At 34.9% G+C, this 26918-nt stretch overlaps 1 protein-coding gene across 2 annotated transcripts; it reads left to right on the plus strand.

The window, feature by feature from the left end:
* The first annotated feature begins 1257 nt into the window (after window positions 1-1257).
* Window positions 1258-23031, plus strand: LOC144432922 (L-rhamnose-binding lectin ELEL-1-like). 2 transcript variants are annotated; one of them, XM_078121229.1, is made up of 5 exons: window positions 1258-1422; window positions 18992-19084; window positions 21242-21256; window positions 21885-22157; window positions 22841-23031. In XM_078121229.1, exons 2-5 carry the CDS (start codon window positions 19018-19020, stop codon window positions 22864-22866), a joined length of 381 nt encoding a protein of 126 aa, XP_077977355.1. In that variant the 5' UTR covers window positions 1258-1422; window positions 18992-19017; the 3' UTR covers window positions 22867-23031. The 2 variants fall into 2 exon arrangements, with proteins under 2 accessions (XP_077977355.1, XP_077977354.1); XM_078121228.1 differs by lacking the exon at window positions 1258-1422 and adding an exon at window positions 17120-17169.
* The last annotated feature ends 3887 nt before the right edge of the window (window positions 23032-26918 follow it).

The raw sequence follows: 26918 nt of genomic DNA on the forward strand, positions 1-26918 counted from the left end.
AGCTCGTGATCGAGCTACAAAAGCAACAGAAGATCTGGCTATTTTTACATTATGACTAAACTTTGAATGGAATGGGTACATTTTTCAGTTTAGATGCATGATGGACTACGTTTATCGTAGAAAACTAGACGTGTTTATACCGGAAGTGATAGTTGTTCTTTCACTGGGGATGCGCATACACATGCGCAGAACTCCAAAATAACCGAGGCGCGTTCTACGTTAAACAAGTTGCCGGCAATTGATGTGTAAACAATACACAAACTTCGTTACCAAGGACACATGCATGCGTAATGAGATCACAATCGTTCACAAATGCGCAACAGCATACATTGTAAACAAAAAAAAACGCATGGATAAAAAAAATATCGCATGACACATGACACCAAAAAATATGTAAATTGAATCGCAACAAATACGATAAAACTCGTTTCAATATATTTTATAGCCCCAATAAACTGAAATTACCACATCAAAATTCGATTTCACGATAACAAAATCACTTACAGAACTATGCTGTTCTCAGGGAAACTCTTACCAGTATGTCGACTAAATGGTGCATATTTCGGAGACACATCATCGGATCGCGGTAGAAAATTACGTCGAAGCATGCCGAGAGTATGGGAAATACTATGCTCCTTATATTTTTTTAAATATGATCGCAAATGTTCACTTTCTGGGATAAAAATTGACACGATGCAAAGAAATGTCGCGGTACGTCCGCCATGTTGTTTTTCTGATATGAATGAAATGTGTTTGGTTGTTCGTAATTGTTTCCTCCACCTAAGATTCCAGATATACGTATATGAAACACACGTGCAGAACTCATTCCCGACTCCACATGTCAATTTCTGAAATCCCTTCCCTATCAGCCGATTTCTGACGCCAAGTAGGAGAATAAGGAACTTGCAATCCAGACTGAGCATGCTCAGACGCAAAGGACTATGGGATTTTCTGTGGTTATCATAACACCTAATCTGACGCTACCAATACAATAAAGCTCCCACAGTGGTCAAGGTAACTATGAATTGATTATTTGTGGTTACAAACAATGTAACATTATTGTTAACAATATTAATTGTTTAGTATTTATTATCACATTTCCCAACATACAACATTCAACATGGCGGGTTTGCAAGTTCCCTATTGGAACAAATATTTTTTTTTTCTAATTACCTTCCCAGAACGTGATTAGATATGGATGTTTACATGGTAAATGGAGAGAGCCGCTATCGGCCGTATCATGTACTGCTGTTACATAAAGGTCTGGGAACAACATGCAAAATAGGTAGTTAGAAAAAAATATTTGATCCAATTCTCCTACGTGGCGTCAGAAATCGGTTGATATCTGTGGTAGGCATTGTCCGATTGAAACAACAACACGATTTACCAGAAGTGTATTAAATTCAGGAACTGGGATGTGAGGTAAGGTAAAATTTTCGTAATGTTTGCTGAGTAAAACGGTCGGTTGAAAGTTCATGTTGCCATACGATAATTGTGTTATGTTGCAGAACCTTGTCTCTTCTTCGCGGTGAGTGAACTTGCGCGATCACAAAAACAAGTGTAATTTTACCCCTTTCATATACAGTTGGCTAAATACGACAATAGTATCGATATTATCGACGCTTTATTGTATTGTGATAGAAACATCCTGATACATATCTCGGGAAACAAGTACCTGTGATTCACCGCTGCGTGGAATTCATAAAATGTCTTATTTGATGTATCCATAAAGTTAAAATTGCGACGCCCACTGTCCCTGATATGTCTTTGGATACCAGCGCTTAGTTGCGTTAATGTTTCCCCAGGGTAAGGTAAACCGTCCGTTCTTCTTGCCTCGACCACAATCTGAACGAGCCATTTGGTCAGCTCTTTCTCCGTAATCGTCGGTAAATCGGCGACAAACGCTATAGGACAGTCCAGTAAGGGAACATTCGTTTTTTATGGGGAGGGGGGGGGGATCGGTGGAATTCGGGGGGGGGGGGGGTGACTTTTACAAAGCAGTTTTTAGGGGGGGGTCAAATTTTATATCCAATGGTTTAAGGGGGGGGGGGTCAATTTTTACAACAGATTTGTATGGAATCATAGCAAAATACAACAGAATTGACAAAAAAATGTACAAAACAGAATACAAACATGTCTTTATTCTGTCTGATCAGGTGATAACAAGTAAAAAAAAGAAAACACAGAATCACAAAAATAAAACTTTCAGGCTGTGGCAATATAATGACATACCTCACTTTTAAAACTCTTTAAAAACTCTTTAAAACAACAGAACTCATTCAAATTAATTTTTGAGTCTGAGAGTGAACCATGAGAGGGATAAAGAGGAGGAGGAGAGCGATGAAGAGGATGAGATGAACGAAGACAGTGAATCAGAAGATGGACATGTAGTGATACATGAATTGGGTGAATCAGAGGAAAGTGACTCGGAAAGTGACTCTGAAAGTGATAGCAGTGACATTGAAAATGAACTCTTTCACACGACAAGATCAGGCAGACAGTGTACTACTTGGAAGTCACGGAACTACATGGACTAGGTTTCATGGTCCATTATGTGATATGTCGAACAAACACTCATATGTCAAGTGTTTCATAAATCTATTATAAATCAAGTGAAAAATTTTTATAGGGGGGGGTCACATTTTACAATTGATGGATTTAGGGGGGGGGTCAAATTTTAGAAAAGTAATTTTTAGGGGGGGTTGCTTTTTACATTTAATTCATACCTCAAATTCCACCGAACCCCCCCCCCCCCCCATCCCCGTAAAAAACGAATGCTCCCTAAGTCTTCATTCCTCTCCTCTGCCCAACTATTCCAAACTTTACATGCCCAGCTGATATTTTCTTCTCTGTATGTTTCGGTACACTTGCCTTCACTTTATGTTTTATGTCCTCGGGTGTTACAACTGTAAATCGTCGCTTTCTCCCATTGTATACCGTCTACCCCTTGCAAGGTGTAGTACGTGTATTTTACTCATACTCCGAGGTCATGTTTATTGTTACGAAAATGCCGTGTATGTGAACGCAAGTTACATGTATCAGTTCACTCACAGTCAGGGGCAATGTTTTTATTATGATTGTCTGGATCTCATACACAGGAAATACACTCCCTACGGACATTAGATAAATTTGCTACTCTGCTAATACACCTGTCATCATGCTTTTCCCTGATTGGTCAATAGCCTCATTTGCAACTCGTACTGCCAGTCAAAATGTAACACCCAAGCCAGAGTACGAGTATGTATGTATGTATGTATGTATGTATGTATGTATGTATACGTGAGTACATACGCATGCATTTGTACGAATGTGCGTGCGCGTGTGTGTGTGTGTCCGTCTGTGTGTCCGTCTGTCTGTCAGGTTATGTGACTTTGTGTTTGTATACTTGTGTTTCTGTGTCCTATGCGTTTGTGTGCATGTGTACGTGTACTCCATCACGCACTACATATACGTATTCGCATGCGTAATATAAAATGCATACATCTGTTAAATGTTATATTAATTTATCATTTGCTAAGTGTGCATTGCGTTAATTAGGGAAATGATTGTATGGAAGGAGATGTAAATATTTCTAACCGGAATGTATTCATTTCTATTTGTAGTTTCATATTTCTAGTAGTTTCATATATCTCTTCCCGAGAGCAATCCGTGCCAAACTCAGTATTCAGAGAATCAATAGCCTGAGTAAAAATCCTGTTCATATTACATATAAACTTCTTTTCTGACAGTGTTGTTAAAATCACTTAGAAAAGACTGAGAAAATTCTATATAAAACGTGAATTATGCCTATTCTATGATTATGAATGGTTTTGTATGCTGTTGATTGTTCTATCTTAAAATATCAATATATGAATATTGTATGTTACAATTTGGTCAGCATTAGTTGTTCCAGCAAATGTACGCGAATAATATACACAGAACCTTTGATGCTTTGAACACAGAGTAAAAAAATACCGGTATGTGTTATTTGACCTTTTGGCACTATAGGTCGACATTTTGTACCATAAATAAGGTATTCCTGTACACAGTGCATATTGGGTATTGTGTTTTACCAGCATAATACACATCCACTCTTTAAAGGTTACTCATCACATTACTGAAACACCAGTCTATCGTTAGTATATTATTGTGTTTTAGTGCAATTCGCGACATCCTTTCAGAACAAGTTTGTCGTTAGTTTAACCACAGGGAGCTCAGGCTCAGTTAGTTTTGTTTACAAATACAAACAAACAAGTAAACAAACAAACAAACAAACAAACAAGTAAGTAAGTAAGAAAACAAAAAAAACAATTAAAGCGACAAATGAGTAGATACATACATGAGTAAACAACAACAAACCAACGGACAAACAAACAAACACTACCCCGCAATGCACACCATGGAAATCATCCAATGGTGTACATTGCGGGGGTACTGTTTGTTTGTCCGTTGGTTTGTTGTTGTTTACTCATGTATGTATCTACTCAAATTTTCGGTTTAATTATTTTTGTTTGTTTGTTTGTTTGCATGTTTATTTATTTATTTAATTGTTTGCGTGTTTGTATTTTATTTGTTTGTTTACTTGTTTGTTTTCATTTGTAAACAAAACTAATTGAGTCTGAGCTCCATGTGGTTTAACATATCTCTTGTCTTTTAAAGCAATGCATCACATCCCAGACTCGCATGTTTGTTGATATTGTAATACATATCGCTTCTTTTAGGGCAAGTCGTGACACACCAGTTTGTTGTACATATAATCCATATATAGGTCTTTTTGAAAATCCATTGCATAACTAAACACACCAAGCTGTTTTTAGACTGATACTTGTCTAAGGAAATTCACTACATCATTCATTAAATCCCATTTTGTTGTTAGTATAATGCATTCTGTTTTCTAAGAAATCCATTGTATTAATGATACACCGCTTTGTTGTTAGCGACATACATTTCTTTTTTAAAGATTCCATTGCATCAATGACAGATCAGTCTCTTGTTAGTATAATACATTTTTGTCTTTTAAGGAACCAATGACGCATCAGTTTGATCTTACTAAAATATATCTCGACTTTTAAAGTTATTAATTATATCCATGACACAATACGTTATTGTTACATGAATACATGTTTCGTCCTTGAAGAAATTCATTACATACCTTACTCACGTGCTTTGTTGTTGTTGTTGTTGTTGTTGTTGTTGTTGTTGTTGTTGTTGTTTGTCTTCAAAGACAAGATATTTATTAGACTAACAACAAACTGGTATGCTAGGGATGAAATGAATTACCTTAAAAGACAAGAGATGTGTCTATCTTATAAAAGAAAACTGATGTTTCATCAATGCAAAGAATTGCCTTTAAAAATATATTTCTAATATAAAAATAATTATTGCATCTATGGCAAATCAGTTTGTTCCTAATTAATATAACACATATCTTGTCTTTTAGTGCTATTACATACAAGAAACTCTAAATTGCTGTTAGTATAATGCACATCTTGTGTTGTAGCTCAGGTATTTCATAACATATCTTACACACCATTTTCTTCTTAGTATAATGCATATGTTTTCATTACGATCACTTCATTCCATCAGTGACATACCAGTTTATTGTTAGCAACATACATACCCTGTCTTTTAGCTGAGGCATATCACTACATTTTTAACACGTACGCCAATGTGTCATTAGTATAACACACATCCTTATTGCACAAATGTGTTGTTTTGCTGAAAGTATACAATTTCAATTACACTATATAGCAAGCAATATGTGTAGAATTTACCCATAATGCTGTGGTTTTGAAGTGATTCAATTTATGATAAGACCCATACTGAGAAAGGATGTCATGTACACATGAGAATATTGAAAATATTGTACCAGTATGGTAGAAAAAGAATGTAAGTTTACATGTGCTCCAATAGCCTGATCAATTGATTACATGTAAAGTAAATGAATTAATAAATATAATTTTCTATGTGCATTAATGGCAATTTTATTTCCGTAATGTCATTATTTGTATTTGTTTCTATTTTTAAACGTTCACCTTATATACATTTTTGTAACGTGTGTTTGTGAGTTGTTTTACTGTTTTGTTCTGGTTGATGTTATATTAGGTGAAGTTTGATTATTGTCCTTATTCTGTCATTTTCTTTCTTTGCGTTGTGTTTTTGTTATTGTTTTACATTGCCCCGTGGATCTGTACCCAGTTGCATTATTTCTTTAATCATATTTTAAAATCAATCATGTCTTGGATTGGGTTGACAAATAACCTTGTATATTACCCTTCAAAATAAAATGTATTTTGCCCCAATTGATATCAAAGAGAACATTAAAATGACAGAATCACATAGGCTTGTTTTCTTGGCCTGCTTTGTTATCAATACGCAGAAGACGTTTTACCAAGTAGGACATCTGCCTACATGAGGATATTACAAAGTTTCAACTACCTTATTAAAGTTCTTTTCCCTAAACTGAGTCAAATCAACTAAATGAACTGATCACACGGTTTCATGTTGAGATAGACACGATAAAGATTATACACTTAAATCACTTACTCCACTTGAGTTTTGTATTTAGTTAATGACATAAATAACAACAGCATGCATACTACTACATAAGGTATAATCTGCTAAAGTGCAAACAAAATCCATGATCTACCCAATTTCCAGTGAAAATTTAAATAAAAACATATGCAGGATAACTTTCGGTATAGTGAACGCATTTTAGGCATGGCTTTAGGGGGTTAACCTTGCATTACGAGGTATGTAATCATTTTTACTTGCAGATTCCACCTCAGAAAGGTGTCCATTGGGCATTTTGTTATATCATGTGAAAAACGAAATGCCACATAATGTTATTAGGTTTTCGGTAGGCATAATACTATGACTATGACTATAAACAATCTAAAAGTTACTGAACAGTCACATATACTGTATTTAGCGAATTATCAGCCAGTCACTGAAATATTTCCAAGGATTGTAATGTAAAATACAACATAAGTGGGTCAAAGGTCAACAAAGTGACATCATTTTGATTTCTTACAGCTTGGTTCATATTGAGTGTGTTTCATGTGTATTATGTGGGTACAACCATATATTATTTGGATTATATGTATCAAATAAAGGTAGGACACCAATTCCACATTACAAAGTGTGTTATACTGATATTCTGTCCCCAAAACTAAACTGAATATAGATATATATTTTGTTGAAATTGTAAATATCATAAAATCATGACCCCCGGACCACTTAATTTGGGAAAAGTAAAAATAATTTGTCGATTAACAGTTTACTGATTATAATTTATCAACAAAAAATCTCGAGCCAGTTTTAAACATAAATTTGAAAACATGTTGATCAGCAGAGCTATGAGGGGGGGGGGGGCACTGGTCACATATATCGCTAGTATGTGGCATGATCATTTTAAAAATATATTCTCTGCAGTAAAGTCTGAGAACAATAAGGAGCTTGTAATGAAGATTTTACATAATGTTAATGACCCTCCACAGCTGTTCTCTGTTCAAGACATCAAATCTGCCATTGAAAGTATATGGATAAGGTTAAAGTGTGTGGCCTTGATGGCATTTAGACTGAGAACTTAATGTATGCGGGTAGCACGTTGTATCATTTTTGGCCATACTTTTCAGTATTTGTGTTTTACACTTGTATTTGCCACCTGATTTGATTTCTACCGTTTTGGTGCCCATCTCTAAGGATAAGGCAGGAGATGTCACTGATAAGGGTAATTATAGACCTATTGCCCTTTCATCTGTCATTTCAAAAGTGTTTGACTATGTTCTACTTAACTATATCTGGTCACATTTGTATACTTCTGACAATTAATATGGCTTTAAGGCTAAATATATTATAATAAACTTCTCTTCTGACAGTGTTGTTAGAAAACACTGAGAAAATGGCTATGTAAAACGTGAATTATGCCTATTCTATGATTACCAACGGTTTTGTACGTTGTTGAATGCTCTATTTTAAAATGTCAATATATGAATATTGTATGTTGCAATTTGGTTAGCATTAGTTGTTCCATCAAATGTACGTGAATACAGACCCCGTGATGCTTTGAAAACAGAGTAAAAAGTACTGGTATGTGTTATTTGACCTTTTGACACTATACATCGACACTTTGTACCATAAATAAGGTAATCCTCTACACAGTGTATATTGGGTATTGTACCAGCATAATACACATCCACTCTTTCAAGGTAATACATCACATTACTGAAACCCCAGTTCATCGTTAGTATATTATTGATCGTGTTGTAGTGCAATTCGCAACATCCTTTGAGAACAAGTTTGTTGTTAGTTTAACATATCTCTTGTCTTTTAAAGCAATGCATCACATCCCAGACTCGCATGTTTGTTGATATTGTAATACAACGCGCTTCTTTTAAGGCAATTCGTGACATTCCTGAGACACCAGTTTGCTGTACGTATAATCCATATCTCGGCCTTTATGAAAATCCACTGCATAACTAAACACACCAAGCCATGGTTAAACTGATACCTATATTTAAGGAAAATTCACTACATCATTGTGTTTAAAGTAATTCATTAAATCCTAGTTGTTTGTTAGTATAACACATTCTCTTTTCCAAGAAATCCATTTCTTTAATGGCACACCAGTTTATATTTTAGTGAAATACACTGCTTTCCTTTAAGGAATGCATTGCATGTATGAAGCACCGGTTTGTGATTAGTATATTATATTCTGTCTTTCAGAAATCCATTGCATTAATGACACACCACTTTGTTGTTAGTATAATACATTTTTGTCGTTAAGGAATCAATGATACATGAGTTTGAGTTTTAAAGTTATTAATTATATCCATGACACAATACGTTATTTTTTACATGAATACATATTTGTCCTTGGGGAAAATCATTACATACCTTAATCGAGAGTATTTTTTGTTGTTGTTTGTTTGTTTGTTAGTTAGTTAGTTTGTTTGTGTGTTTGTGTGTTTGTGTGTTTGTTGGTTGGTTGGTTGGTTGGTTGGTTGGTTGGTTGGTTGGTTGGTTTGTTTGTTTGTTCAATAGAAATATTTTTAAAGTGAATTCTTTGCAATGGTGACACACCAGTTTTTTTATTAGAGAGATACATCTCTTGTCTTCCAGGGTAATTCATTCCATCCCCAGCATACCACTTTGTTGTTAGTCTAATAAATACCCTGTCCTTAACTGCAATGTATTACATCGACAACACACCAGTGTTTGTTGTCAGTAAAACATACACATCATCGTTAAGCTATTTCATGAATTTCTAAAACACCAATTTGTTGTCAGTATAATAGATACCTTGTCTTTGAAGATAAATTATTACATCTATGGCACACCAGTTTGTTCTTAACATAACACATATCTTGTCTTTTAGGGCTATTATATACAAAAAACTCTAAATTGTTGTCAGTTTTTTTATTATTATTTCTATAATTCAGGCCACCAAGATGTCCTATAAAAATATTTTTTTAAAAACCTACAAACACAAAGAAAAAGACAGATAAAATTATATTGAATAATATTAAAGTATAATGCACATCTTGTGTTTTAGCTAAAGTATTTCATTACATATCTTACACACCGTTTTCGTCTTAGCATAATGCATATATTTTCTTTTAAGGTCAATTCATTACGTCATTGACATGCCAGTTTATTATTAGCCACATATATACCATGTCTTTTAGCTGAGACATATCGCTACATTTCTAACACGCCAATCCAATAGTATAACACACATCCTCAACACACAAATGTGTTTTTTAGCTGAATGTACACAATTTTAATTACACTATACTGCAACCAATATGGGTACAATTTACCCATAATGCTGTGCTTTTGAAGTGATTCAATTTATGATAAGACCCATTCTGAGAAACGATGTCATGTACACATGAGAATAATGAAAATATTGTACCAATATGGTAGAAAAATTGTTGACATGTAAATTGCTCCAAAAGCTTGATAATTTGATTACATAAGTAAATAATTAAATTAATAACTAAATAAATAAATAAATAAATATAATCTTCTAAGTGCATTAATGCCAGTTGTATTTCAGTGATGTTATCATTATTTCTATTTGTTTCTATTTTTAAATGTTCACCTTATACAATGTCTGTTTTTGTGCATTGTTTTACTGTTTTGTTCTGGTTGGTGTTATATTACGTTGTGTTTGATTATTGTTGTTTATTTCTTTGCGTTTTGTTTTTGTTATTGTTTTACATTGCCACGTGGATCTGTATTTCTTAAATCATATTTTAAAATCAATCATGTATTGGATTGGATTGACACATAACCTTGTATATAACCCTTCCAAAATATATTTTGCCCGAATTGATATCAAAGAAGAACATTAATATGACAGAATCACATAGGCTTGTTTTCTTGGCCTGTCCTGTTATAAATAAGCAGAAGACGTTTTAGTTATTAACCAAGTTGGACATCTGCCTACATGATGACATCACAAAGTTTTAACTACCTTATTACAGTCCTTTTCCCCCAAACCGAGTCAAATCAACTAAATGAACTGATCACAAGGTTTCATGTTGAGATAGACACGATAAAGATAATACACACGTACATCACTTACACCACCTGGGTTTTGTATTTAGTTAATTATATAAATAATAACAGCATGCATACTACTACACAAGGTATAATCTGTTGAAGCTCAAACAAAATAAATATTTAAATAAAAACATATGCAGGGTAACTGTTTCGGTATATTGGATGCATTTAAGGCATGGCTTCAGGGGGTTTACCTTGCATTACGAGGTATGTAATCATTTTTTTGCAGATTCCACCTCAAAAAGGTGTCCATTGGACATTTCGTTATATCATGAGAAAAACGAAATGCCATGTATTGCTTTTGGTAAACATAAGTTTTCGGTAGGCTTGATACTTAATGACTATAAACAATGTAAAAGTTACTTAAAATTCACATATACTGTATTTAACGAATTATCAGCCAGTCACTGAAATATGTGAAAAGGTTTTAATATAAAATAAATCGTAAGTAGGTCAAAGGTCAACAAATGACATCATTTTGATTTATTATAGCTTGATTCATATTGAGTGTTTTTTTTTCTGTATATTGTGTGGGTACAACCATGTATCATTCGGATGTTCATGTTTCAAGTAATGTTTTGACAGCAATTGCAGATTACAAAGTATGTTATACTGATATTTTGTCTCCAAAACCAAACTGAATATAGATATTTATTTTGTTGAAATTGTACATATCATAAAATCCAGAGCTGAGCAATTAATTTGGAAAAAGTAAAAATCACGTGTCGATTAACAGTTTATTGTTTATAATTTATCAACAACAAATCTCGAGTCAGTTTTGAAAATAAATTTGGAAACATGTAGATCAGCAGAGCTCTAATCGCATGCCCTGCCTTATCCTTAATGATATGCACCAAAACGGTATAAATCATATCAGGTGGCAAATACCCGTGTGAAACACAAATATTGAAAAGTATGGCCAACAAGACAGACGGCATGCTACCCGCATACATCAAGTTCTTAGTCTAAATGCCATCAAGGTCACACGCTTTATCATCCATATTTCCAATAACAGATCTGATGTCTTCAACAGAGAACAGCGGGGGAGGGTCATTAACGTCAGGTAAAATCTTCATTACAACTTCCTTATTGTTCGCAGACTGTACTGCAGAGTAAATATCTTTAAAATGATCGATATCTGTGTGACCACTAGCCCCCCCCCCCCCCCCAAGGAATTTCTGAATGAATGATAGTCAATAAACTATTCTACAACACAAGGTTTTTACAATTCAATTGAATTGGTCAGTTTAGGATTTTATGATATACACAAATTAAAAAACATTATTACACACACACACACACACACACACACACACACACACACATATATATATATATATATATATATATATATATATATATATATATATATATATTCAGTTGGGGAGACAACACATCAGTATAACATTGTTTTTAATGTACAAATGCAACAACTGAAATTGATACATAAAATCTGAATGATACATACATTTACCCGCACAGTACACATAACTTTTTAAAAGTTCGGTGTAATTATAGCAACAAGATGTTTCGTAAAATACAGGTGGCATATAACAACACGTTGTGGTTAGATTTTTGGCCTTAGAAGGGCAGTTAGCATAAATAACAGTTGTGTCAGCAGGAATATTCTTAATTTTACCTCATTACAACGCAACTTGTTGAAATAATTCAGACGTGTATTCTCTCCGACAATTATTTTAAAATTCCAGTTTCTGGAAAAACTACCGACTTGTATTGTATAATTAGTTTTTTTTCTCTATAGTATTTTTTATTTTTTGTGGTTGTATGGGACTTTTTAATGGCCTGAAATAAAGAATATAATAATAATAATAAAATACACTCATTATGTATCAAGTTATAAGAACGCAAAAAGACGTCATTTTGTTGACCTTTGACACACGTATGATATATTTTTTACATTCTCAAAACGTTTGAAATATTGTTGTAATTTGGTGATCATTCATAAATACAGTATAGATGATTTAAGTATGACTTTTAAGTAACTTGTGAAAACACGTTTACAATGGCATATTGGTTTTCTCGCGATATAACGAAATGCCCAATGGGTGCGCGAGCGGCTCTCGTCAGATATGTTATCAGAACACCTTCCTGAGGCGGAATCTTCAAAAAGACATTATATAACTTGCAACGGTTAACCACCTAAACACCACCTCTGGCAACTTGACTAAAAGGTACAAACATTCATGGGTTTATTTCAGGAGAGAATGATATTTTTAAAAGCGCCAAGCAGGGGAGACGATGCTTCTTTAAAATGTTGTTTAAATGTTTCCTCTCTGCCCCGCACTTGCCTTAAATTGTACTCGGAAACTAGTGCGCATCTGAAGCACTTTTAAATCTAGTCTTCTTTGTGTGTATGCTCATGAAAAGCTATCACGATATGACAAGAAGTCCTGTATGAACCTTCCAGTTATAATCCCTGCTTGCCCAATTTTAGAAGTGAAGACTTCAAGGTAATGTATGTATGTATGTATGTATGTATGTATGTATGTATGTATGTATGTATGTATGTATATGTCTGTTTCTGTGTATCAATCTTTATTTGTTTATTTATTTATTTGTTTATATATTTATTTATTTATTTATTTGTGTATTTATTTATTATTTATTTATGTCTGTCTGTATATGTATGTATGTCTGTGTGTCTGTCTGCCTCTATGTATATATGTATGTATGTATGTATGTATGTATGTCTATCTGAGTTTATACCTGAGTTTAGTCTGTGTATTTGTGCGTTTGATTTATACGTCTGTGAGCCTATGCATGTGTACTCCGACACACACTAGATATACATATATCCACGCGTAAATCTAAAATTACACATCTGTTACATGTAATTTATCATTTCCTATGTGAGTAGTGTGTTAATTAGGGTATACGATCGTACGCAAGGAGCTCTGGATACCTCTACCCGGAATATATTTATTTTTCTGTGTAGTTTAAAGTCTCTTACCGAAAGCAATCAGCGTCAGATATAGACTAAAAATCATGTTTATGTTCCATACAATCTTCTCTATTAATAAAAGGTGTTATTAAAATTACTTAGAAAAGAATGAGAAAGTGGCTATGTTAAGAGCAAATGATACGTATTTTATGATTACGCTGCTAGTTATTCTATTTTAAATATCAATACATGTTTACTGTATGTTACAAATTTGGTGAGTATTAGTTGCTAGATATATGTATTGGTTATATATATTGGATACTAGCATGATCATGTCAATTAGTTAGTCAGTGATTAGCAGATGAGATTGTTGTGTGATATATTTTTAGTAATAAGACCTCACACTTCAAATTCAAATTAATTTAGTACATTGATCCATGGCGCACATGCCGTACATAGTATATTAATGTAGCATATAGTTGTAATGAATAATTTGCAGAATACATTTGATGCTTTGGACAGTGAGAAAAAAAATACTGGTATGCATTTTTTGACCTTTTTGACACTTAGGATATCATGCTGTACCTGGTACCATAAATAGGATGATTCTATACACATTGTATATTGGCTATTTTATTTTACCAGTATAATACACACTTTCAAGGTTTTCCATCACATCCCTGGAACACCAGTCTATTGTTAGTATAACACATATCGTGTTTTAGGGCAATTTGTGACAACCGTGACACACTAGTTTGTTGTTGGCCTAATCCACATCATTTCTTTAGGACAATTCATCCCATCCCTGGAATACCTGTTCTATTGTTAGTATAATATACATCGTGACTTTTAGGGCAATTCCTGACATCCTTGGCGTATCAGTTTTCATTATTACCTGCACAAAACATATATTGTTGTTAAGGCAAGCCATTAAATCCTTGGAAGTCCTAATTATAGTTAGTCTGGTCACACATATATTGTTCTTCAGGAAATGCATTCCATCCCTAAACACACCAGTTTGTTTTTCGACTGATACATATCTTCAGACGAAATCACTACAACTTTGTGTTTAAGGTATTTAATGCATGAAATCCCTTACAATTCAGTGTTTTTTTATTCTAATACATTTGGCCTTCATGGAATCCATTGCATCCACCAAATTGCTGGGGGGAGGGGGCATATTTTTGTATTGGTGCAATGATGCATTTAATTTAAAACTAGGCAAGGTTGCTAATTTACACACATTTGCATACAATTTTACATTATATCCATTTAAGCATACGCAATTACATATATGTAATGTCATATCTTTTGAAAGTAGCTGCCGAAAAAAATGTCACATTCAAAGTAAAAAAAAATGGATGGTGCTTTCTCAACTAAGCAACACAAGAAAGTAATCATCTTCTTTACCCAACTATTTGCCCTACAGTCTGCAGTTACAACAGAAAGTAGAACCAAAATTTTGAACTAACATTTTTCTACCATTCCCAAACTTTGATGGCCCTACTTTATGTCGGAATCCAAGGGGGGTCTCATTGGATTCTCCTTGTCATCATCACTCTAATGAAAAATTAAGTTTGGATTTTGCTGTCGAAGGTACAGCTCTGTTTACAAATTCAGGGCCATAGCAAATTGTCGCTTCAAAATGAATTGCGGATTAACACTTGTGTCAGTGAAATAAGATATTTATATCAAACAACATTTCAACCAAAGACAACGTCAAACACAATTGAAAATCTATTAAAGTCAATTAATCGCTGCTGACGACGATTCAGGGTGATATTGTGATCACTCCCAAACGGTCCTTTTCAGGGCCAACAAATATTCCAAAAAGATATCTGCCGTTTTATCAGTAAATGTTTTAGTATAATATATAGGTACGCGATGTTCTCAGCCAAAAAAATCTACTTTACTTTTAAATGAATTTAATTTGCAACCTAAAATAGAAATATTCCTGAAAATAATTTCCAATTTGCGAAATGTCAGATGTTTCGCTCCGACCTAGTAAATGCATGCATGTTGGGAACAGGGTCAAAATCCATGACGTTCGCTGTGTATGCATGTGCACGTCTCACTCTGTTCAATTTCTTTTCGTTGTGTCTGTGATCGGACGACGGACGGCTGCTGTCCTCAAATGAAGGATATTGTCCCGCGCGCAAAAAGAATTTTTAAAACGTTACATGTTTACTGGAAACATTTGCATTCAAAGTTAAGTCAGCGTACAATAGATATACATCCTAATAATCCCAGGATAGGGGCAGCTGGATATGGATCAATGACAAGTAATACATCAAAACACTTTCAAATTGATGCTTTGAACATCTAGAAAAAAATACTGGTATGTATTGTCGCTACGGGTATCATGGTATGCTTGGGGTATGATTAGGAATTTTCAGATATTCAGTTTTGAAGCTGTCATTCATTTTTACTTTTACGTCGTCCCCGTCGCCCCCCCCCCCCAAAAAAAAGACAAAAACAGATACAATTAAAATATATTTTGCTGTCATAAACAAATTACATAAACTTCACGATAAAAGAAAATAATGCGGCAACAAATTTTCCCAGTGTTAGAAATGAAATAATATTACTCTTTGTTAATCTTTGGGAACGTTTAATGTAAAAAAAAAAGGAAAAAAAAGTCGCACTAGCGCAAAACATATGGTGAAAAGTATCTGGCACACATCACGTAAGAAAAACGACCGTAACAAGAATGTTAATCCCTGGACCCTGTTTTTTTCATTCAATATTAAGTTAATAATACAAAGAATACTATACATCGCTGTGAACAAGAACATATAGGCACAGATTTGTTTGAAAGAAAGACACATATAAACTTTAGTCCACTATACTGCAACCATCATGTGTAGGGTTTACCCATAATGCTATGTGGTTGATATTATGTCAGTTACAAATAACCCGTACTGCGAAAGGATGTAATGAACAATTTTGAGAATATTGACACAAAAGAATACTACCAATATGGTAGAAAAATTGATTATTTGATTAAATAAACGAACTAATAAAAACATATAATTTGCATGTTGGTTCTGTTATTTTCCAAGTGTGAACGTGTGACATTGTATTGTGGTTCTGAGCACATGTACATTATTTCTTAAATCATATTTCAAAATTAACCATGTGTTGTGTTGTGTTGTGTTGTGTTGTGTTGCGTTGTGTTGTGTTGTGTTGTGTCGTGTTGACATATAACCTTGTATATTACCCGTTCAAAATACAATATATTTTGCAAAATTTGAAAACAAAGTAGAACATTAACATGACAGGTCAGAATCCCATAGGTTTGCTTTTGTTTGCCTGTCCTGTTATCCATTTATCTGAGGACATTTTGAGTAGGAACCAATTTGAGGATATATAAATATTAGGAAATCGCAAACTTAAAACTATAAGGTATGTGTAATATAAGGCTAGTGTGTGTAATGTAAGGCCAGTCTTGCCTTTTTACATTGTTCAAATCGACTTTCTACATCAGACAAAATTCATCCACTTTTTTCAAACCCTACCTGCAACAAACAGTTGAATAACCCAAAATACATTTTGTACCAGTACAAACATTTACTAGGCAAAAGATGACAGAAATAAACGAGTGATATCTGCATGAATGCAAATGAGTTGATGTAGTGTCTTTTAAATAGCAGTATTTCATGCCAACTCTCAACAGAGTAGCTGAGGCAGAGCTGATTGTTATTTCACATTGAAAGGTAAGAGTTCCTCCATGGTGTCCACTAGTTAAATCTTTATTGTGAGCAAAGCATCAAGTGATAGGAAATGAACTCGAATATCAATTGAACTTAAAATTACTTTGGATGATGAATTTGTTATAATGCAAACGTTTAAAATTTATTGAAACGAATTCATATAGGTGTTACTCTTTAAAACTTTAAAAAGAAAAGATTAGAAAGAATTCAGTCACAATTTATATCCCAAGCGCTTGGCATATTGCAAATAAGAGAACCACATAGTTTATCAAGAATTCGAAGGCATGGTATATGTTAACATGCCTATCGAAACAGTCGGATAACACCCATCACTAGTTCACATCATTTTTATCAGATAAGCATATGCAAATCTTCACATGTGTTACGTGAAACAGGGCAGATTGAAAACTCGAACCAGCCCTCATCTTCAGAGCTCCGTTTTCTCTCAACTGTTCAGAATGACTTATCAATCATGCTGTTCTTTGCTTCGATCACATTTAGACCTCATTCGATGATCTGAATATCGTATTATCGTATTAATTGTGTTCATGCAAAACTGGTAAATGAACGCTTCATTTTGTATACATCCTTGGTGGTATCAGTCTGTTTAGCAGAAGTATTTAATTATATCGCAAAATAATGACTCTCGACGACATGTTGCAACATATAGCTTCCTTCCATCGAACGCGAGCTCAGAACTTGCGATATCCCAGAACATATATAACGATAGACTGTAAATTTCAAAACAAATTACATTCAGAGAAATGTTTTTATACATTGTAAAACTAATTGCAGGAAAAAGTGTCTGGATATCTACATCATGTGACAAATATATTTAATCCCACGAAATAAATGTTAGTTTTACGACATAATGTTCCATGTATGATTCTACTGACAACTGTTTTCAAGCTCGAGGTTGACTATACCTCTATGAAGTGAAATGAACTAAGATTTGGTGTTATAAATTAAAATGTTAGAAAAGATGACACCAAATTATACATAACAATGCATATTACAGCATCAACTGCCCGGTCCGGTTTTTCAGCGTTCCTTATAAATTTACAGGCGCTTTTCGTTTCCCCTCGATGTCGTAATTATTACCTGTGACCTCAATCATTAGTATTACAAAGCATTCCGGACAGCGAACTCAAGTAAGTCATGTAACATGATATGCTGAGTCTTGAGCAACGATATACTGATATTTTTAAATGAATGTAAGGAGAGATACTCCTAATAAATTCGAATGGGGGGATTCCTTTAGTGTCGTGAACAGAGATCTAGGGTAAGTTGATATTGTAAGTTTAAATGAGGGGTATTTGTGACTGATGTTATATACCAAGTTAATTAATAGAACACCCTAGCTAATATATCGATAATTGGAGATAACTCTTGTTCGTGGTAAGATTTCGTTATGACATAATATTGGAGGGCAACTTATCCGTACAATTAGAAATCCCTTGATTCGTAGCTTTTGCTCAAAATTAAAGCAATAACTTCACTGCTTTATCCACATGTGAGCATTGCCATTCAAACAAACAAGTGGGCGTGGCCGTCCGCCACTAAAACAGTGAAATTTGCTTCGTGAATGGCAAATATTCGCGGTACAGGGGGAGCACAGCCCATAAGTAAACAACTTCACTAATTCGTAAATTGAATGCAGATGGGATATACATGTAGGACAGTGTCCTTTTATAGTAACTACGGTTTGCAGTCTTTGCAACCTGTCCAGTGGTATACGTATGGTAAATTTCTTTTCAGACACTACGAATAATCCAGGTTTTACAAACCCATTCCAACTATTTGCGTTCTTCTTTTTAACTTTTAGACCATTTGACTACTAGAAGCATTACCATGAAACTGTTCATTGTTGTGTTAGCAGTCCTGTTGTTGGCTGGGTATGGACAGTGTGCAAAGCAACGTATGTAATTTCTTCTTATCATAATAATTGATAATTTATTTCTATAACTCACTAAGGTTTTCTTTGTGAATAAATAAATTCCAACTAGAACAATCCCGACTAGAATTATATGCTGTTATATCAATTAGAGTTGTCGATGAAATACAAATGGCCGTTAACAATGATAAACTGGTAACGTTTTTCATTTCCCATCAAAATTAGTCCTTTGCTAACTCAGTTGTTAATGCAATAAGATGCAAGTCATGTTCATTAAAGTTGTGAAATTGTTTAAATTTGCCATTTTTTCAATATTTTGAAATCAAATTTTGCCGTTGGTATCATATTCTATGCACTAAGTTACATTGATTCTGCAATAACATGGCGCCGAACATGATCGATGGTAATGTGGAACTGCTCCATTCCGCTAGTAAAAACAAGTGGGAGAAAAGAAATGAGGGCAAAAACAACATTTTTAGTGAAATACACCGATGGAATGCAGTCAAAGAAGAAACTGGTCTGACAAAACACGTGGACGTTGCAAGATCGCTGTTAGATAAGTCTAAAATCGGTAAATGATAACATGACAAGTACCGTAATAGTACTACATGTATTAGTAGTATTTTTATGTAGTGACTTTGTGCGATCACAGAACTAAAGTATTTTTCACTCTTCAATATGTATTTGCCTAAGCACGTCTATATTATTGACATTTTACTGTATTCTGATAAAAAATACTCCACGGCATATCTCGAGAACCTTGTACCTGTGAACACCGGCCCCACCATGGTACCACCCATCACGACGACTAACGCGACCCAGCGGTGAATTGTAATAATAATCAGACTATGTAGTCATGCAAGTAAACTCAGGGCAGATTGATATATTGTGAAACTTTGCTGGAAATAAAATACATGCCAACACGGCTTTCTTATAGCGATGATCTTGACGACATTATCTTATACATCCATGATTATATGTACGCGAACCGGGATGTGATGATGCACTGCAGCCTGAAAATGGAAAATTTTACCGTATGATAGCACGTCAAGTATCGAAGTCTATCCATTCGGAGAGGGGTATGTGTTGAACTATTTAGCGAGCTGGTCATTTGCTTACGTTCCTTCCATAAATATTTGTAATAGATTGATAATTGAAAGTGAATTTGGTTGTGTTCAGAGGCAAAACTTGTTTATACAGTGATTTTTCCCGAGTTGAGCCACTTTCTCCTGATAACGATCGGTACCATTGTCACGAGAAGCACAGTGAGGTCTGCGTCTGCCATGCGTTATCGTTGTACAATGTATCACGTCGTCGTGTTTCATTGCATGCCGCGCAGCCGTTGAATAAATACCATCGCCAGTCGCAGTTTATATAGTCACCTGCTGAGGGGTAAATTTTTGTGGGCTCGTCTGTCGACATTGAAGTGAAGTAGGTAACGGAGGTGGGTAAAACTGATCACTCAATGTGACATTCACGCTCATCAGAACAAACATTACTGCCAAGATAGCCCTGTTTGCAGACGGTGTACGGTAACTTCCGTTGGATTTATTTTCAATTTACGGGCGAAAATCAATAGCTAGAAAGTAGTACGAAAGTAATAAAAAGTGACAATGTGACACTTCTGTACGTCATTTAAAATGAACTTGCCGATACAACCAGAAACTATATGCAACAATTGCAACAAGTGAAGTCGCGTCCCAAATTCTCGCGTGATCTCATCTCTTAAATGACGTGGCAATTTGTGCGGTAATGGCGGGAGGTTCAAAACATTTTGTTTACGATCGAATTATTCCCCGAAACCGTACGTCATTACAAGGGCCAATTTGACTTGCATCCGTGGACGAGGCAATTGATTACATGGTAAAGGTTGGTTCTACACGATCTTTTATAGTATTTGAAATACTGAAAAAAAAAATGGCAATTTTAAACAATTTTACAACTTTAAAATTCAATCTGCCATATCAACATCTAATAAAACTAGTCGAAAATATCTTTCTCTTCCTGAGGTGCTCTTCCTCTTGAATTGTTGGACTCGCCCACATTATATATATTGCACTATAAGTTCCCCGATCGCAAATTTTGGTATGATTAATTTGTCTACCTGAAATATATTACATACAGTTTTTTTAGTCCTTAACAGTGTACAGTTTTCAATACTGTGGTCTTTTTCTTTAACAGTGTGCCCAGGTGAAGGTATGTAAACTATATTAATCATCTGACATATTTCATGTATGACAAATTTGGAATGTAGCATATGAGGTAATGTTACATGCCACAGTGTATTGCAATAGCCATTTTAAAAAAGAGGCGGTACAACTTTACATTCAGTACTGTATTAGTAATGCATTTCATATGTAATTTGTAATGTGTAAATGTTCTCAAGCCTTCATATTGTGGAATAGGAAATACATGCTTGCGTTTGTACGTACACAATTCAAACAAACAAACAAACAAACAAACAAACACATACATACATACATACATACATACATACATACATACATACATACATACATAGTATACATACATACATACATACATACATACATACATACATACATACATACATACATACACACATGCTCACATAAACATATAAATACATCCATCCACCCATCCATCTATGCATGCATGCATGCACGCACGCATGCGCACGCACACACGTACCTACGTAGGTACAAAGGCAGACAGGCAGGCAGGCAGTCACATACACACTTATGCACGCATGCATCCATGCATGAATACGTGTGAATGGATTTGCTAGGATCTAGTATGTTACAAATCATGAAAACCAAAAGAAGAAAATCTTTGTTTATAATAGATAGGTTCGTCTACGCATGTGAGAATCATCAATTGTCATTGGATTGTACTGGAGGACAAATAGATGTTGTTTCCGCTAACTATGGACGACACAGCACTTCGATTTGCCCAGCTTTCCTTGTCTTTACCACTAACTGTGGACTATCCTCCAGCCTTGACACGGTGAGAAACGCTTGTGACGGGAAGGATCATTGTGCCCTTACAGCATCAAACTCTGCTTTTGGTAAAGATCCATGCCTTTTAATTCCAAAATACCTGGAGGTGACATATCGTTGTAAGTATAATAGCAAACTATTTGTTTTATAAATTGCTTTTTCCGGGGAAGTATCGCCAATAGTTTCCCTACGTAAACGAACCCAACATAGTGTGGGTTCCACCCTGTATTTAACAACCACACAGTTGGTTATCTCTAGCCTAGCTAGCGTACAACCTGGTTAATTTTTCCCATGTTAGGAGCCCTATTCCCACCTTCATAAGATAGTCACAAACGCCGACTGATTTATTTATGAACAAGGGAGAAAACTGAGGGAAATAAATGAGAACCCTACCGTACTTCCATAGAAAGGAAAAGAATACTAGTATACATTGTTATGGTATATCCTGTAAAAATGGGTCACCTGTTCTCGAAATCCATAAACTTGGGTTTGGTCGACTTTTCATCTGAATATTTCTCAAATAATGGAGTCAATAGCAAATGAAACATATTCATACTTTAGAAACATCCTCACAACATCAGAATGAAGGTAATTCTACGAACGATTTCCACGAAAATCTCTAGTTGTGGATCATTTTTGTAGTACCCCTCCACTACGAAAAATCACATATGAGAATGTCAAACTTTGTGCATCTACTTTGTACTTTAACCAATGACTCAGACTTCGTATTTCGAAGGTGTTGCAATCTAAGAGACATAATGTGTAACCTCACACATGCACATTTCTTTATTTTGTATTTCAGGCTTAACCTTACAACGGAAATGCTAGACGATGTCATGATGCCATAAAAGAGGAAAGATCGAGGACCCGTTCCAAAAGTGTCCGCAATCTATGTTTGCTTTTAGGAAACCTAATGATTATTTATCGTTGTGGTGTAGATTTGGAGGTGATGGGTTATCTTGCATTATCGTAAAGCATGAAGCAAATAAATATACTGCATTGATTAGCATTAGAACATATTGTGTCAAGTGTTGATTAATTGTTTCACATCGAACAGTGATAACTTAATCTCTTTCCTGTTGTACTGCACAATGTATTGAGTTTTCTATATTGTAAATGACGTGCACTGTTGTGCTGACACATCCCGGCTGCCAATCTCATATTGCCGTTATGTATGTATGTATGTATGTATGTATGTATGTATGTATGTTATATCGAATCCGTGAAACTGCCCAATTCATGACATGTGCATGTAACTTTGCCCAGTTCATGGAATGGCCAACCTTATGCAAATAATAGTATAGATTACGATATAAAAGGGACGAAATTAAATTTGGGGGCAAGAGTTTTGAACCGGGGTGTTGATTATCGAAGTCTATTAAAACACATTTCAGAGTTTGGGTGTAAACTATGTATGTATGTATGTATGTATGTATGTATGTATGCATGTATGCATATATGTACGTACGTACGTACGAACGAATGTTTATTTATGTATGAATGTATGTATGTATGTATGTATGTGTAACGAGATGCAAATTAGATGCAATAATACTGTCAGTTTGGCCACTGGTGGCGCTGTTGAACTTGGATTCGAGGCTCAACTCTGAACTGGGCGTGTACATGTACGTAAAGTGTAGCGGGTAGTGAGTGGCAGACAGCGGACAACCTCCGACCATGGCGGTACGTTCGAAAGTGATGAACTAGATACAAATAGAAGACTGACTATATTGCCAATGAGTTGTCTAGTGAGGTACAACTTTCCAGAGTGATTTTGGTAATGGCTCATTGATACATGGATAGCCAAACAGTCGTCTACGGTCTAGTAGAGGCCAGAAAGTGGGCGGAACTTGTCTAAATGTTGAACCTGACAACGTCCGGGGGTATACTGGTTTGGTGAAGTCATTATTATTGAACCTGACAACGTACGGAGGTATACTGTCTTGGTGAAGTCATTGTTATTGGTGTCCATGTCGTGAACTTACCAGTCACTATTGTTGGAGTTAAATAGCTGTGTATGCAGTATTATAGGAAGTTCAGCCCAGTACAGCTCAACTGTTACGCGTGCGAGTGCAAGTCATATTAAAGGCCAGAGTGTGAATGTCGGAACTATTGTCTAACCGTTGAACCTGACAACTTCCGGACATTTAGCGGCAGTAACGGACTAGCAATTGTGCAGTACAAGTGACGTGAAATGGTATGAATGAAGCCACCATGAAACTGGTATCCTTGTTGTATTAGGGTATTTTGTTAGAACCATGTTGTTTCATGTTTACATACTTGTATTGTGTTTCCGTTATTCCGGATGTATATAAGTAATTGATGTACTATTCTTTCCAAAGTTATTCAATGAATTATTAGTACGTAATTATTAAGAGTTTATTTATTTAGTAGCTTGTATTTTGATTTATTTGGGGAACAGCTGATTCTGATTTGAGCTGTAGTAATTAAGAGTATATTTTGTTCCTAGATTATTTAAGAGATTATTGAATAAGTATACATGTAGTTAACTTGATTCTGCATTAATTAAGGTATTTTTCTAAGCAAGTTAACTTCTTATTATTGAGTGCTTATTTAGTTTTTCTAATATTTAAATCCAAGTGTGTACATTGTGAAATTAATTGACGAATCAATCACTTCAGACTAATTGAATTGATTGGCAAACTTCATAATGGAATATTGATGAACTAAACTCTGAATTCATTGTATAGTATCTCATCTATTTAATCTTGGGAAATCTATTGTCTACTGGTATATTAATTACAGATCATTGATTGATTGATTTGCAATACTGTGTGTTTGATACTGATCAACTCTATTGTTAATTAAGTTTACAACACATCGTGATTAATTTATTCAAGTAACAGTTCATTATAATATTACTGCCATATTGTAATTAATTTATTCAAGTAACAGTTCATTATAATATTACTGCCATATTGTAATTAATTTATTCAAGTAACAGTTCATTATAATATTACTGCCATATTGTAATTAATTTATTCCAGTCTACTTCAATTTGTATATTACAGATCATTGATTGATCGAATTGCAATACTGTGTGTTTGATACTGATCAACTCTATTGTTAATTAAGTTTAAGATATATACAGATTACATTATTTAGGTATTAATTCATTGTAATATTGTCGCCGCATTGCAGTTAATTCATTCAACAATTAATTTATTTATTGTACTACTGCAATTAATTTATTCAACCTGTAAGATTATATTGCATAGATTGCATAGTGGATAATTAATTTATTTCATTATTAATTATCCCACTCGTAATATATTCACTGTCGATATTGATGTATATAAGTATATTTATTTTGATTGTAATAATAATATATACAAGTGTGGAAACTCCAAAATATTTGTGTGGCGAGTGTTTCATTCTTACTGTATTCCCCAGACAGAGAACTTGTATCCAAAGTGACACCAACAATAGTACCTCAGGCCCGGAGAAATTACTTTATGCAATCCAAGTACTTGTGTTTGTTGAGATTGGACGAGAAATTGGTTACATAAAATGGCGCCCAACGTGGGGCTATGGGGTCAGTGAACATGAGATAGTGTGTTGGTAGGATACAAGTATAACCGTGTGGGTACAGTGGATTGAAACAGTCATTGTTTTGTTCCTTTGTTTCATTGTTTGCTCTTTTAAGCCTGATAATTTTGAATTGTTGGAGTCTAGCCTTGTTTTTGTTTTCTCTTGGGAATAATTAATTTCTACCCCAATTCCAGCCATTTGAATTGTATAGTGACAGGTGTGGTGTTAGTGACATTGTGTGTCCAGTGAGACAATATGGCTGAAGGAGGAACAAAAGATGTGAAGGCTGAACTGTTTACTTCAGACACAGTGACTCCAACTGGTGCGAAGCCAAAATACCATGGGGAGGTGGTCAGCCCAGGTAATGGTGTGGTTGGACCAGGAAGAGGTCGTGGTAGTAGGCACTTTCCATCATTGGACAAAACTCCAGGTTGGTTAAAGAGAGCAGAACAGATGGCAAAGGCAGATGGTAGTGAACAAAGTATGACTGGATTGGAAGAACTAGAGAAGTCAGTGCAGCAACAGGAGTCAGATGTTGTAAAACTTAGACAATTATTTCAAAGACAAGCTCAGCTACAGGCAGAAGCAGCAGAAATAAAGCGTCAACTTGAAGGAGAACCAGTTCTAAGAATGGACCGGGATCCTGAATTGTATGTACATCACCCTCACCCACTTAGCAACGTAACCTTACACAAGGATGGTGAACAATTGAGAGCTGCTTCCAGTCCAATAGTGAGAGAACATGGTGATAGGTTGAATGGTAATGGTTCATTTGTTCATCCTGAAAGGACTGACCATACTGTGGGACCAGCACCAGTAGCATTTTATCAACCACCGAGGATATCAACATTTTCAGGTGATTTAGACAGAAAAATGGATGTCGACTTTGAACTCTGGAGATATGAGGTGGATTGTTTGCAACAAGATAACACTCACAGTCAAAGGGTGATATTACAAACAGTACGGAAGTCTCTTAGGGGTACTGCCAGTAGAATTGTTATGAATATGAATCATGATGCAACCTTAGCCCAAATTTTGGATAAGTTAGGGGTCAGCTTTGGTGAAGTGGAGACAGGAGCAATGTTACTTGAAAAGTTCTATAGCAACAATAGACAGAGGGAAGGAGAGACCGTGTCCCAGTATGGAAACAGACTTGAAGCTGAAATACATGCTGTGAAGAGGAGGGGTGGTATTGGTCAACACGCCATAGAAGAGACATTACAAACTGTGTTCTGGAGAGGGCTAAGAGATGATAGAATATATGATGTGATTAGGGCAGAAGTCAGCCGTGGTACTACCTTCTCATGTTTATTACAACTGGCCAGAAA

Source organism: Glandiceps talaboti, chromosome 3, assembly GCF_964340395.1.
Source record: "Glandiceps talaboti chromosome 3, keGlaTala1.1, whole genome shotgun sequence".
NCBI classification, from domain to species: Eukaryota; Metazoa; Hemichordata; class Enteropneusta; family Spengelidae; genus Glandiceps; species Glandiceps talaboti.

Coding starts and splice junctions, on each gene's coding strand:
- LOC144432922 (XM_078121229.1), top strand. CDS start 19,018: ATGAAACTGTTCATTGTTGTGTTAGCAGTCCTGTTGTTGGCTGGGTAT. Junction 22,158..22,840: donor CCTGGAGGTGACATATCGTT/GTAAGTATAATA, acceptor TTTGTATTTCAG/GCTTAACCTTACAACGGAAA.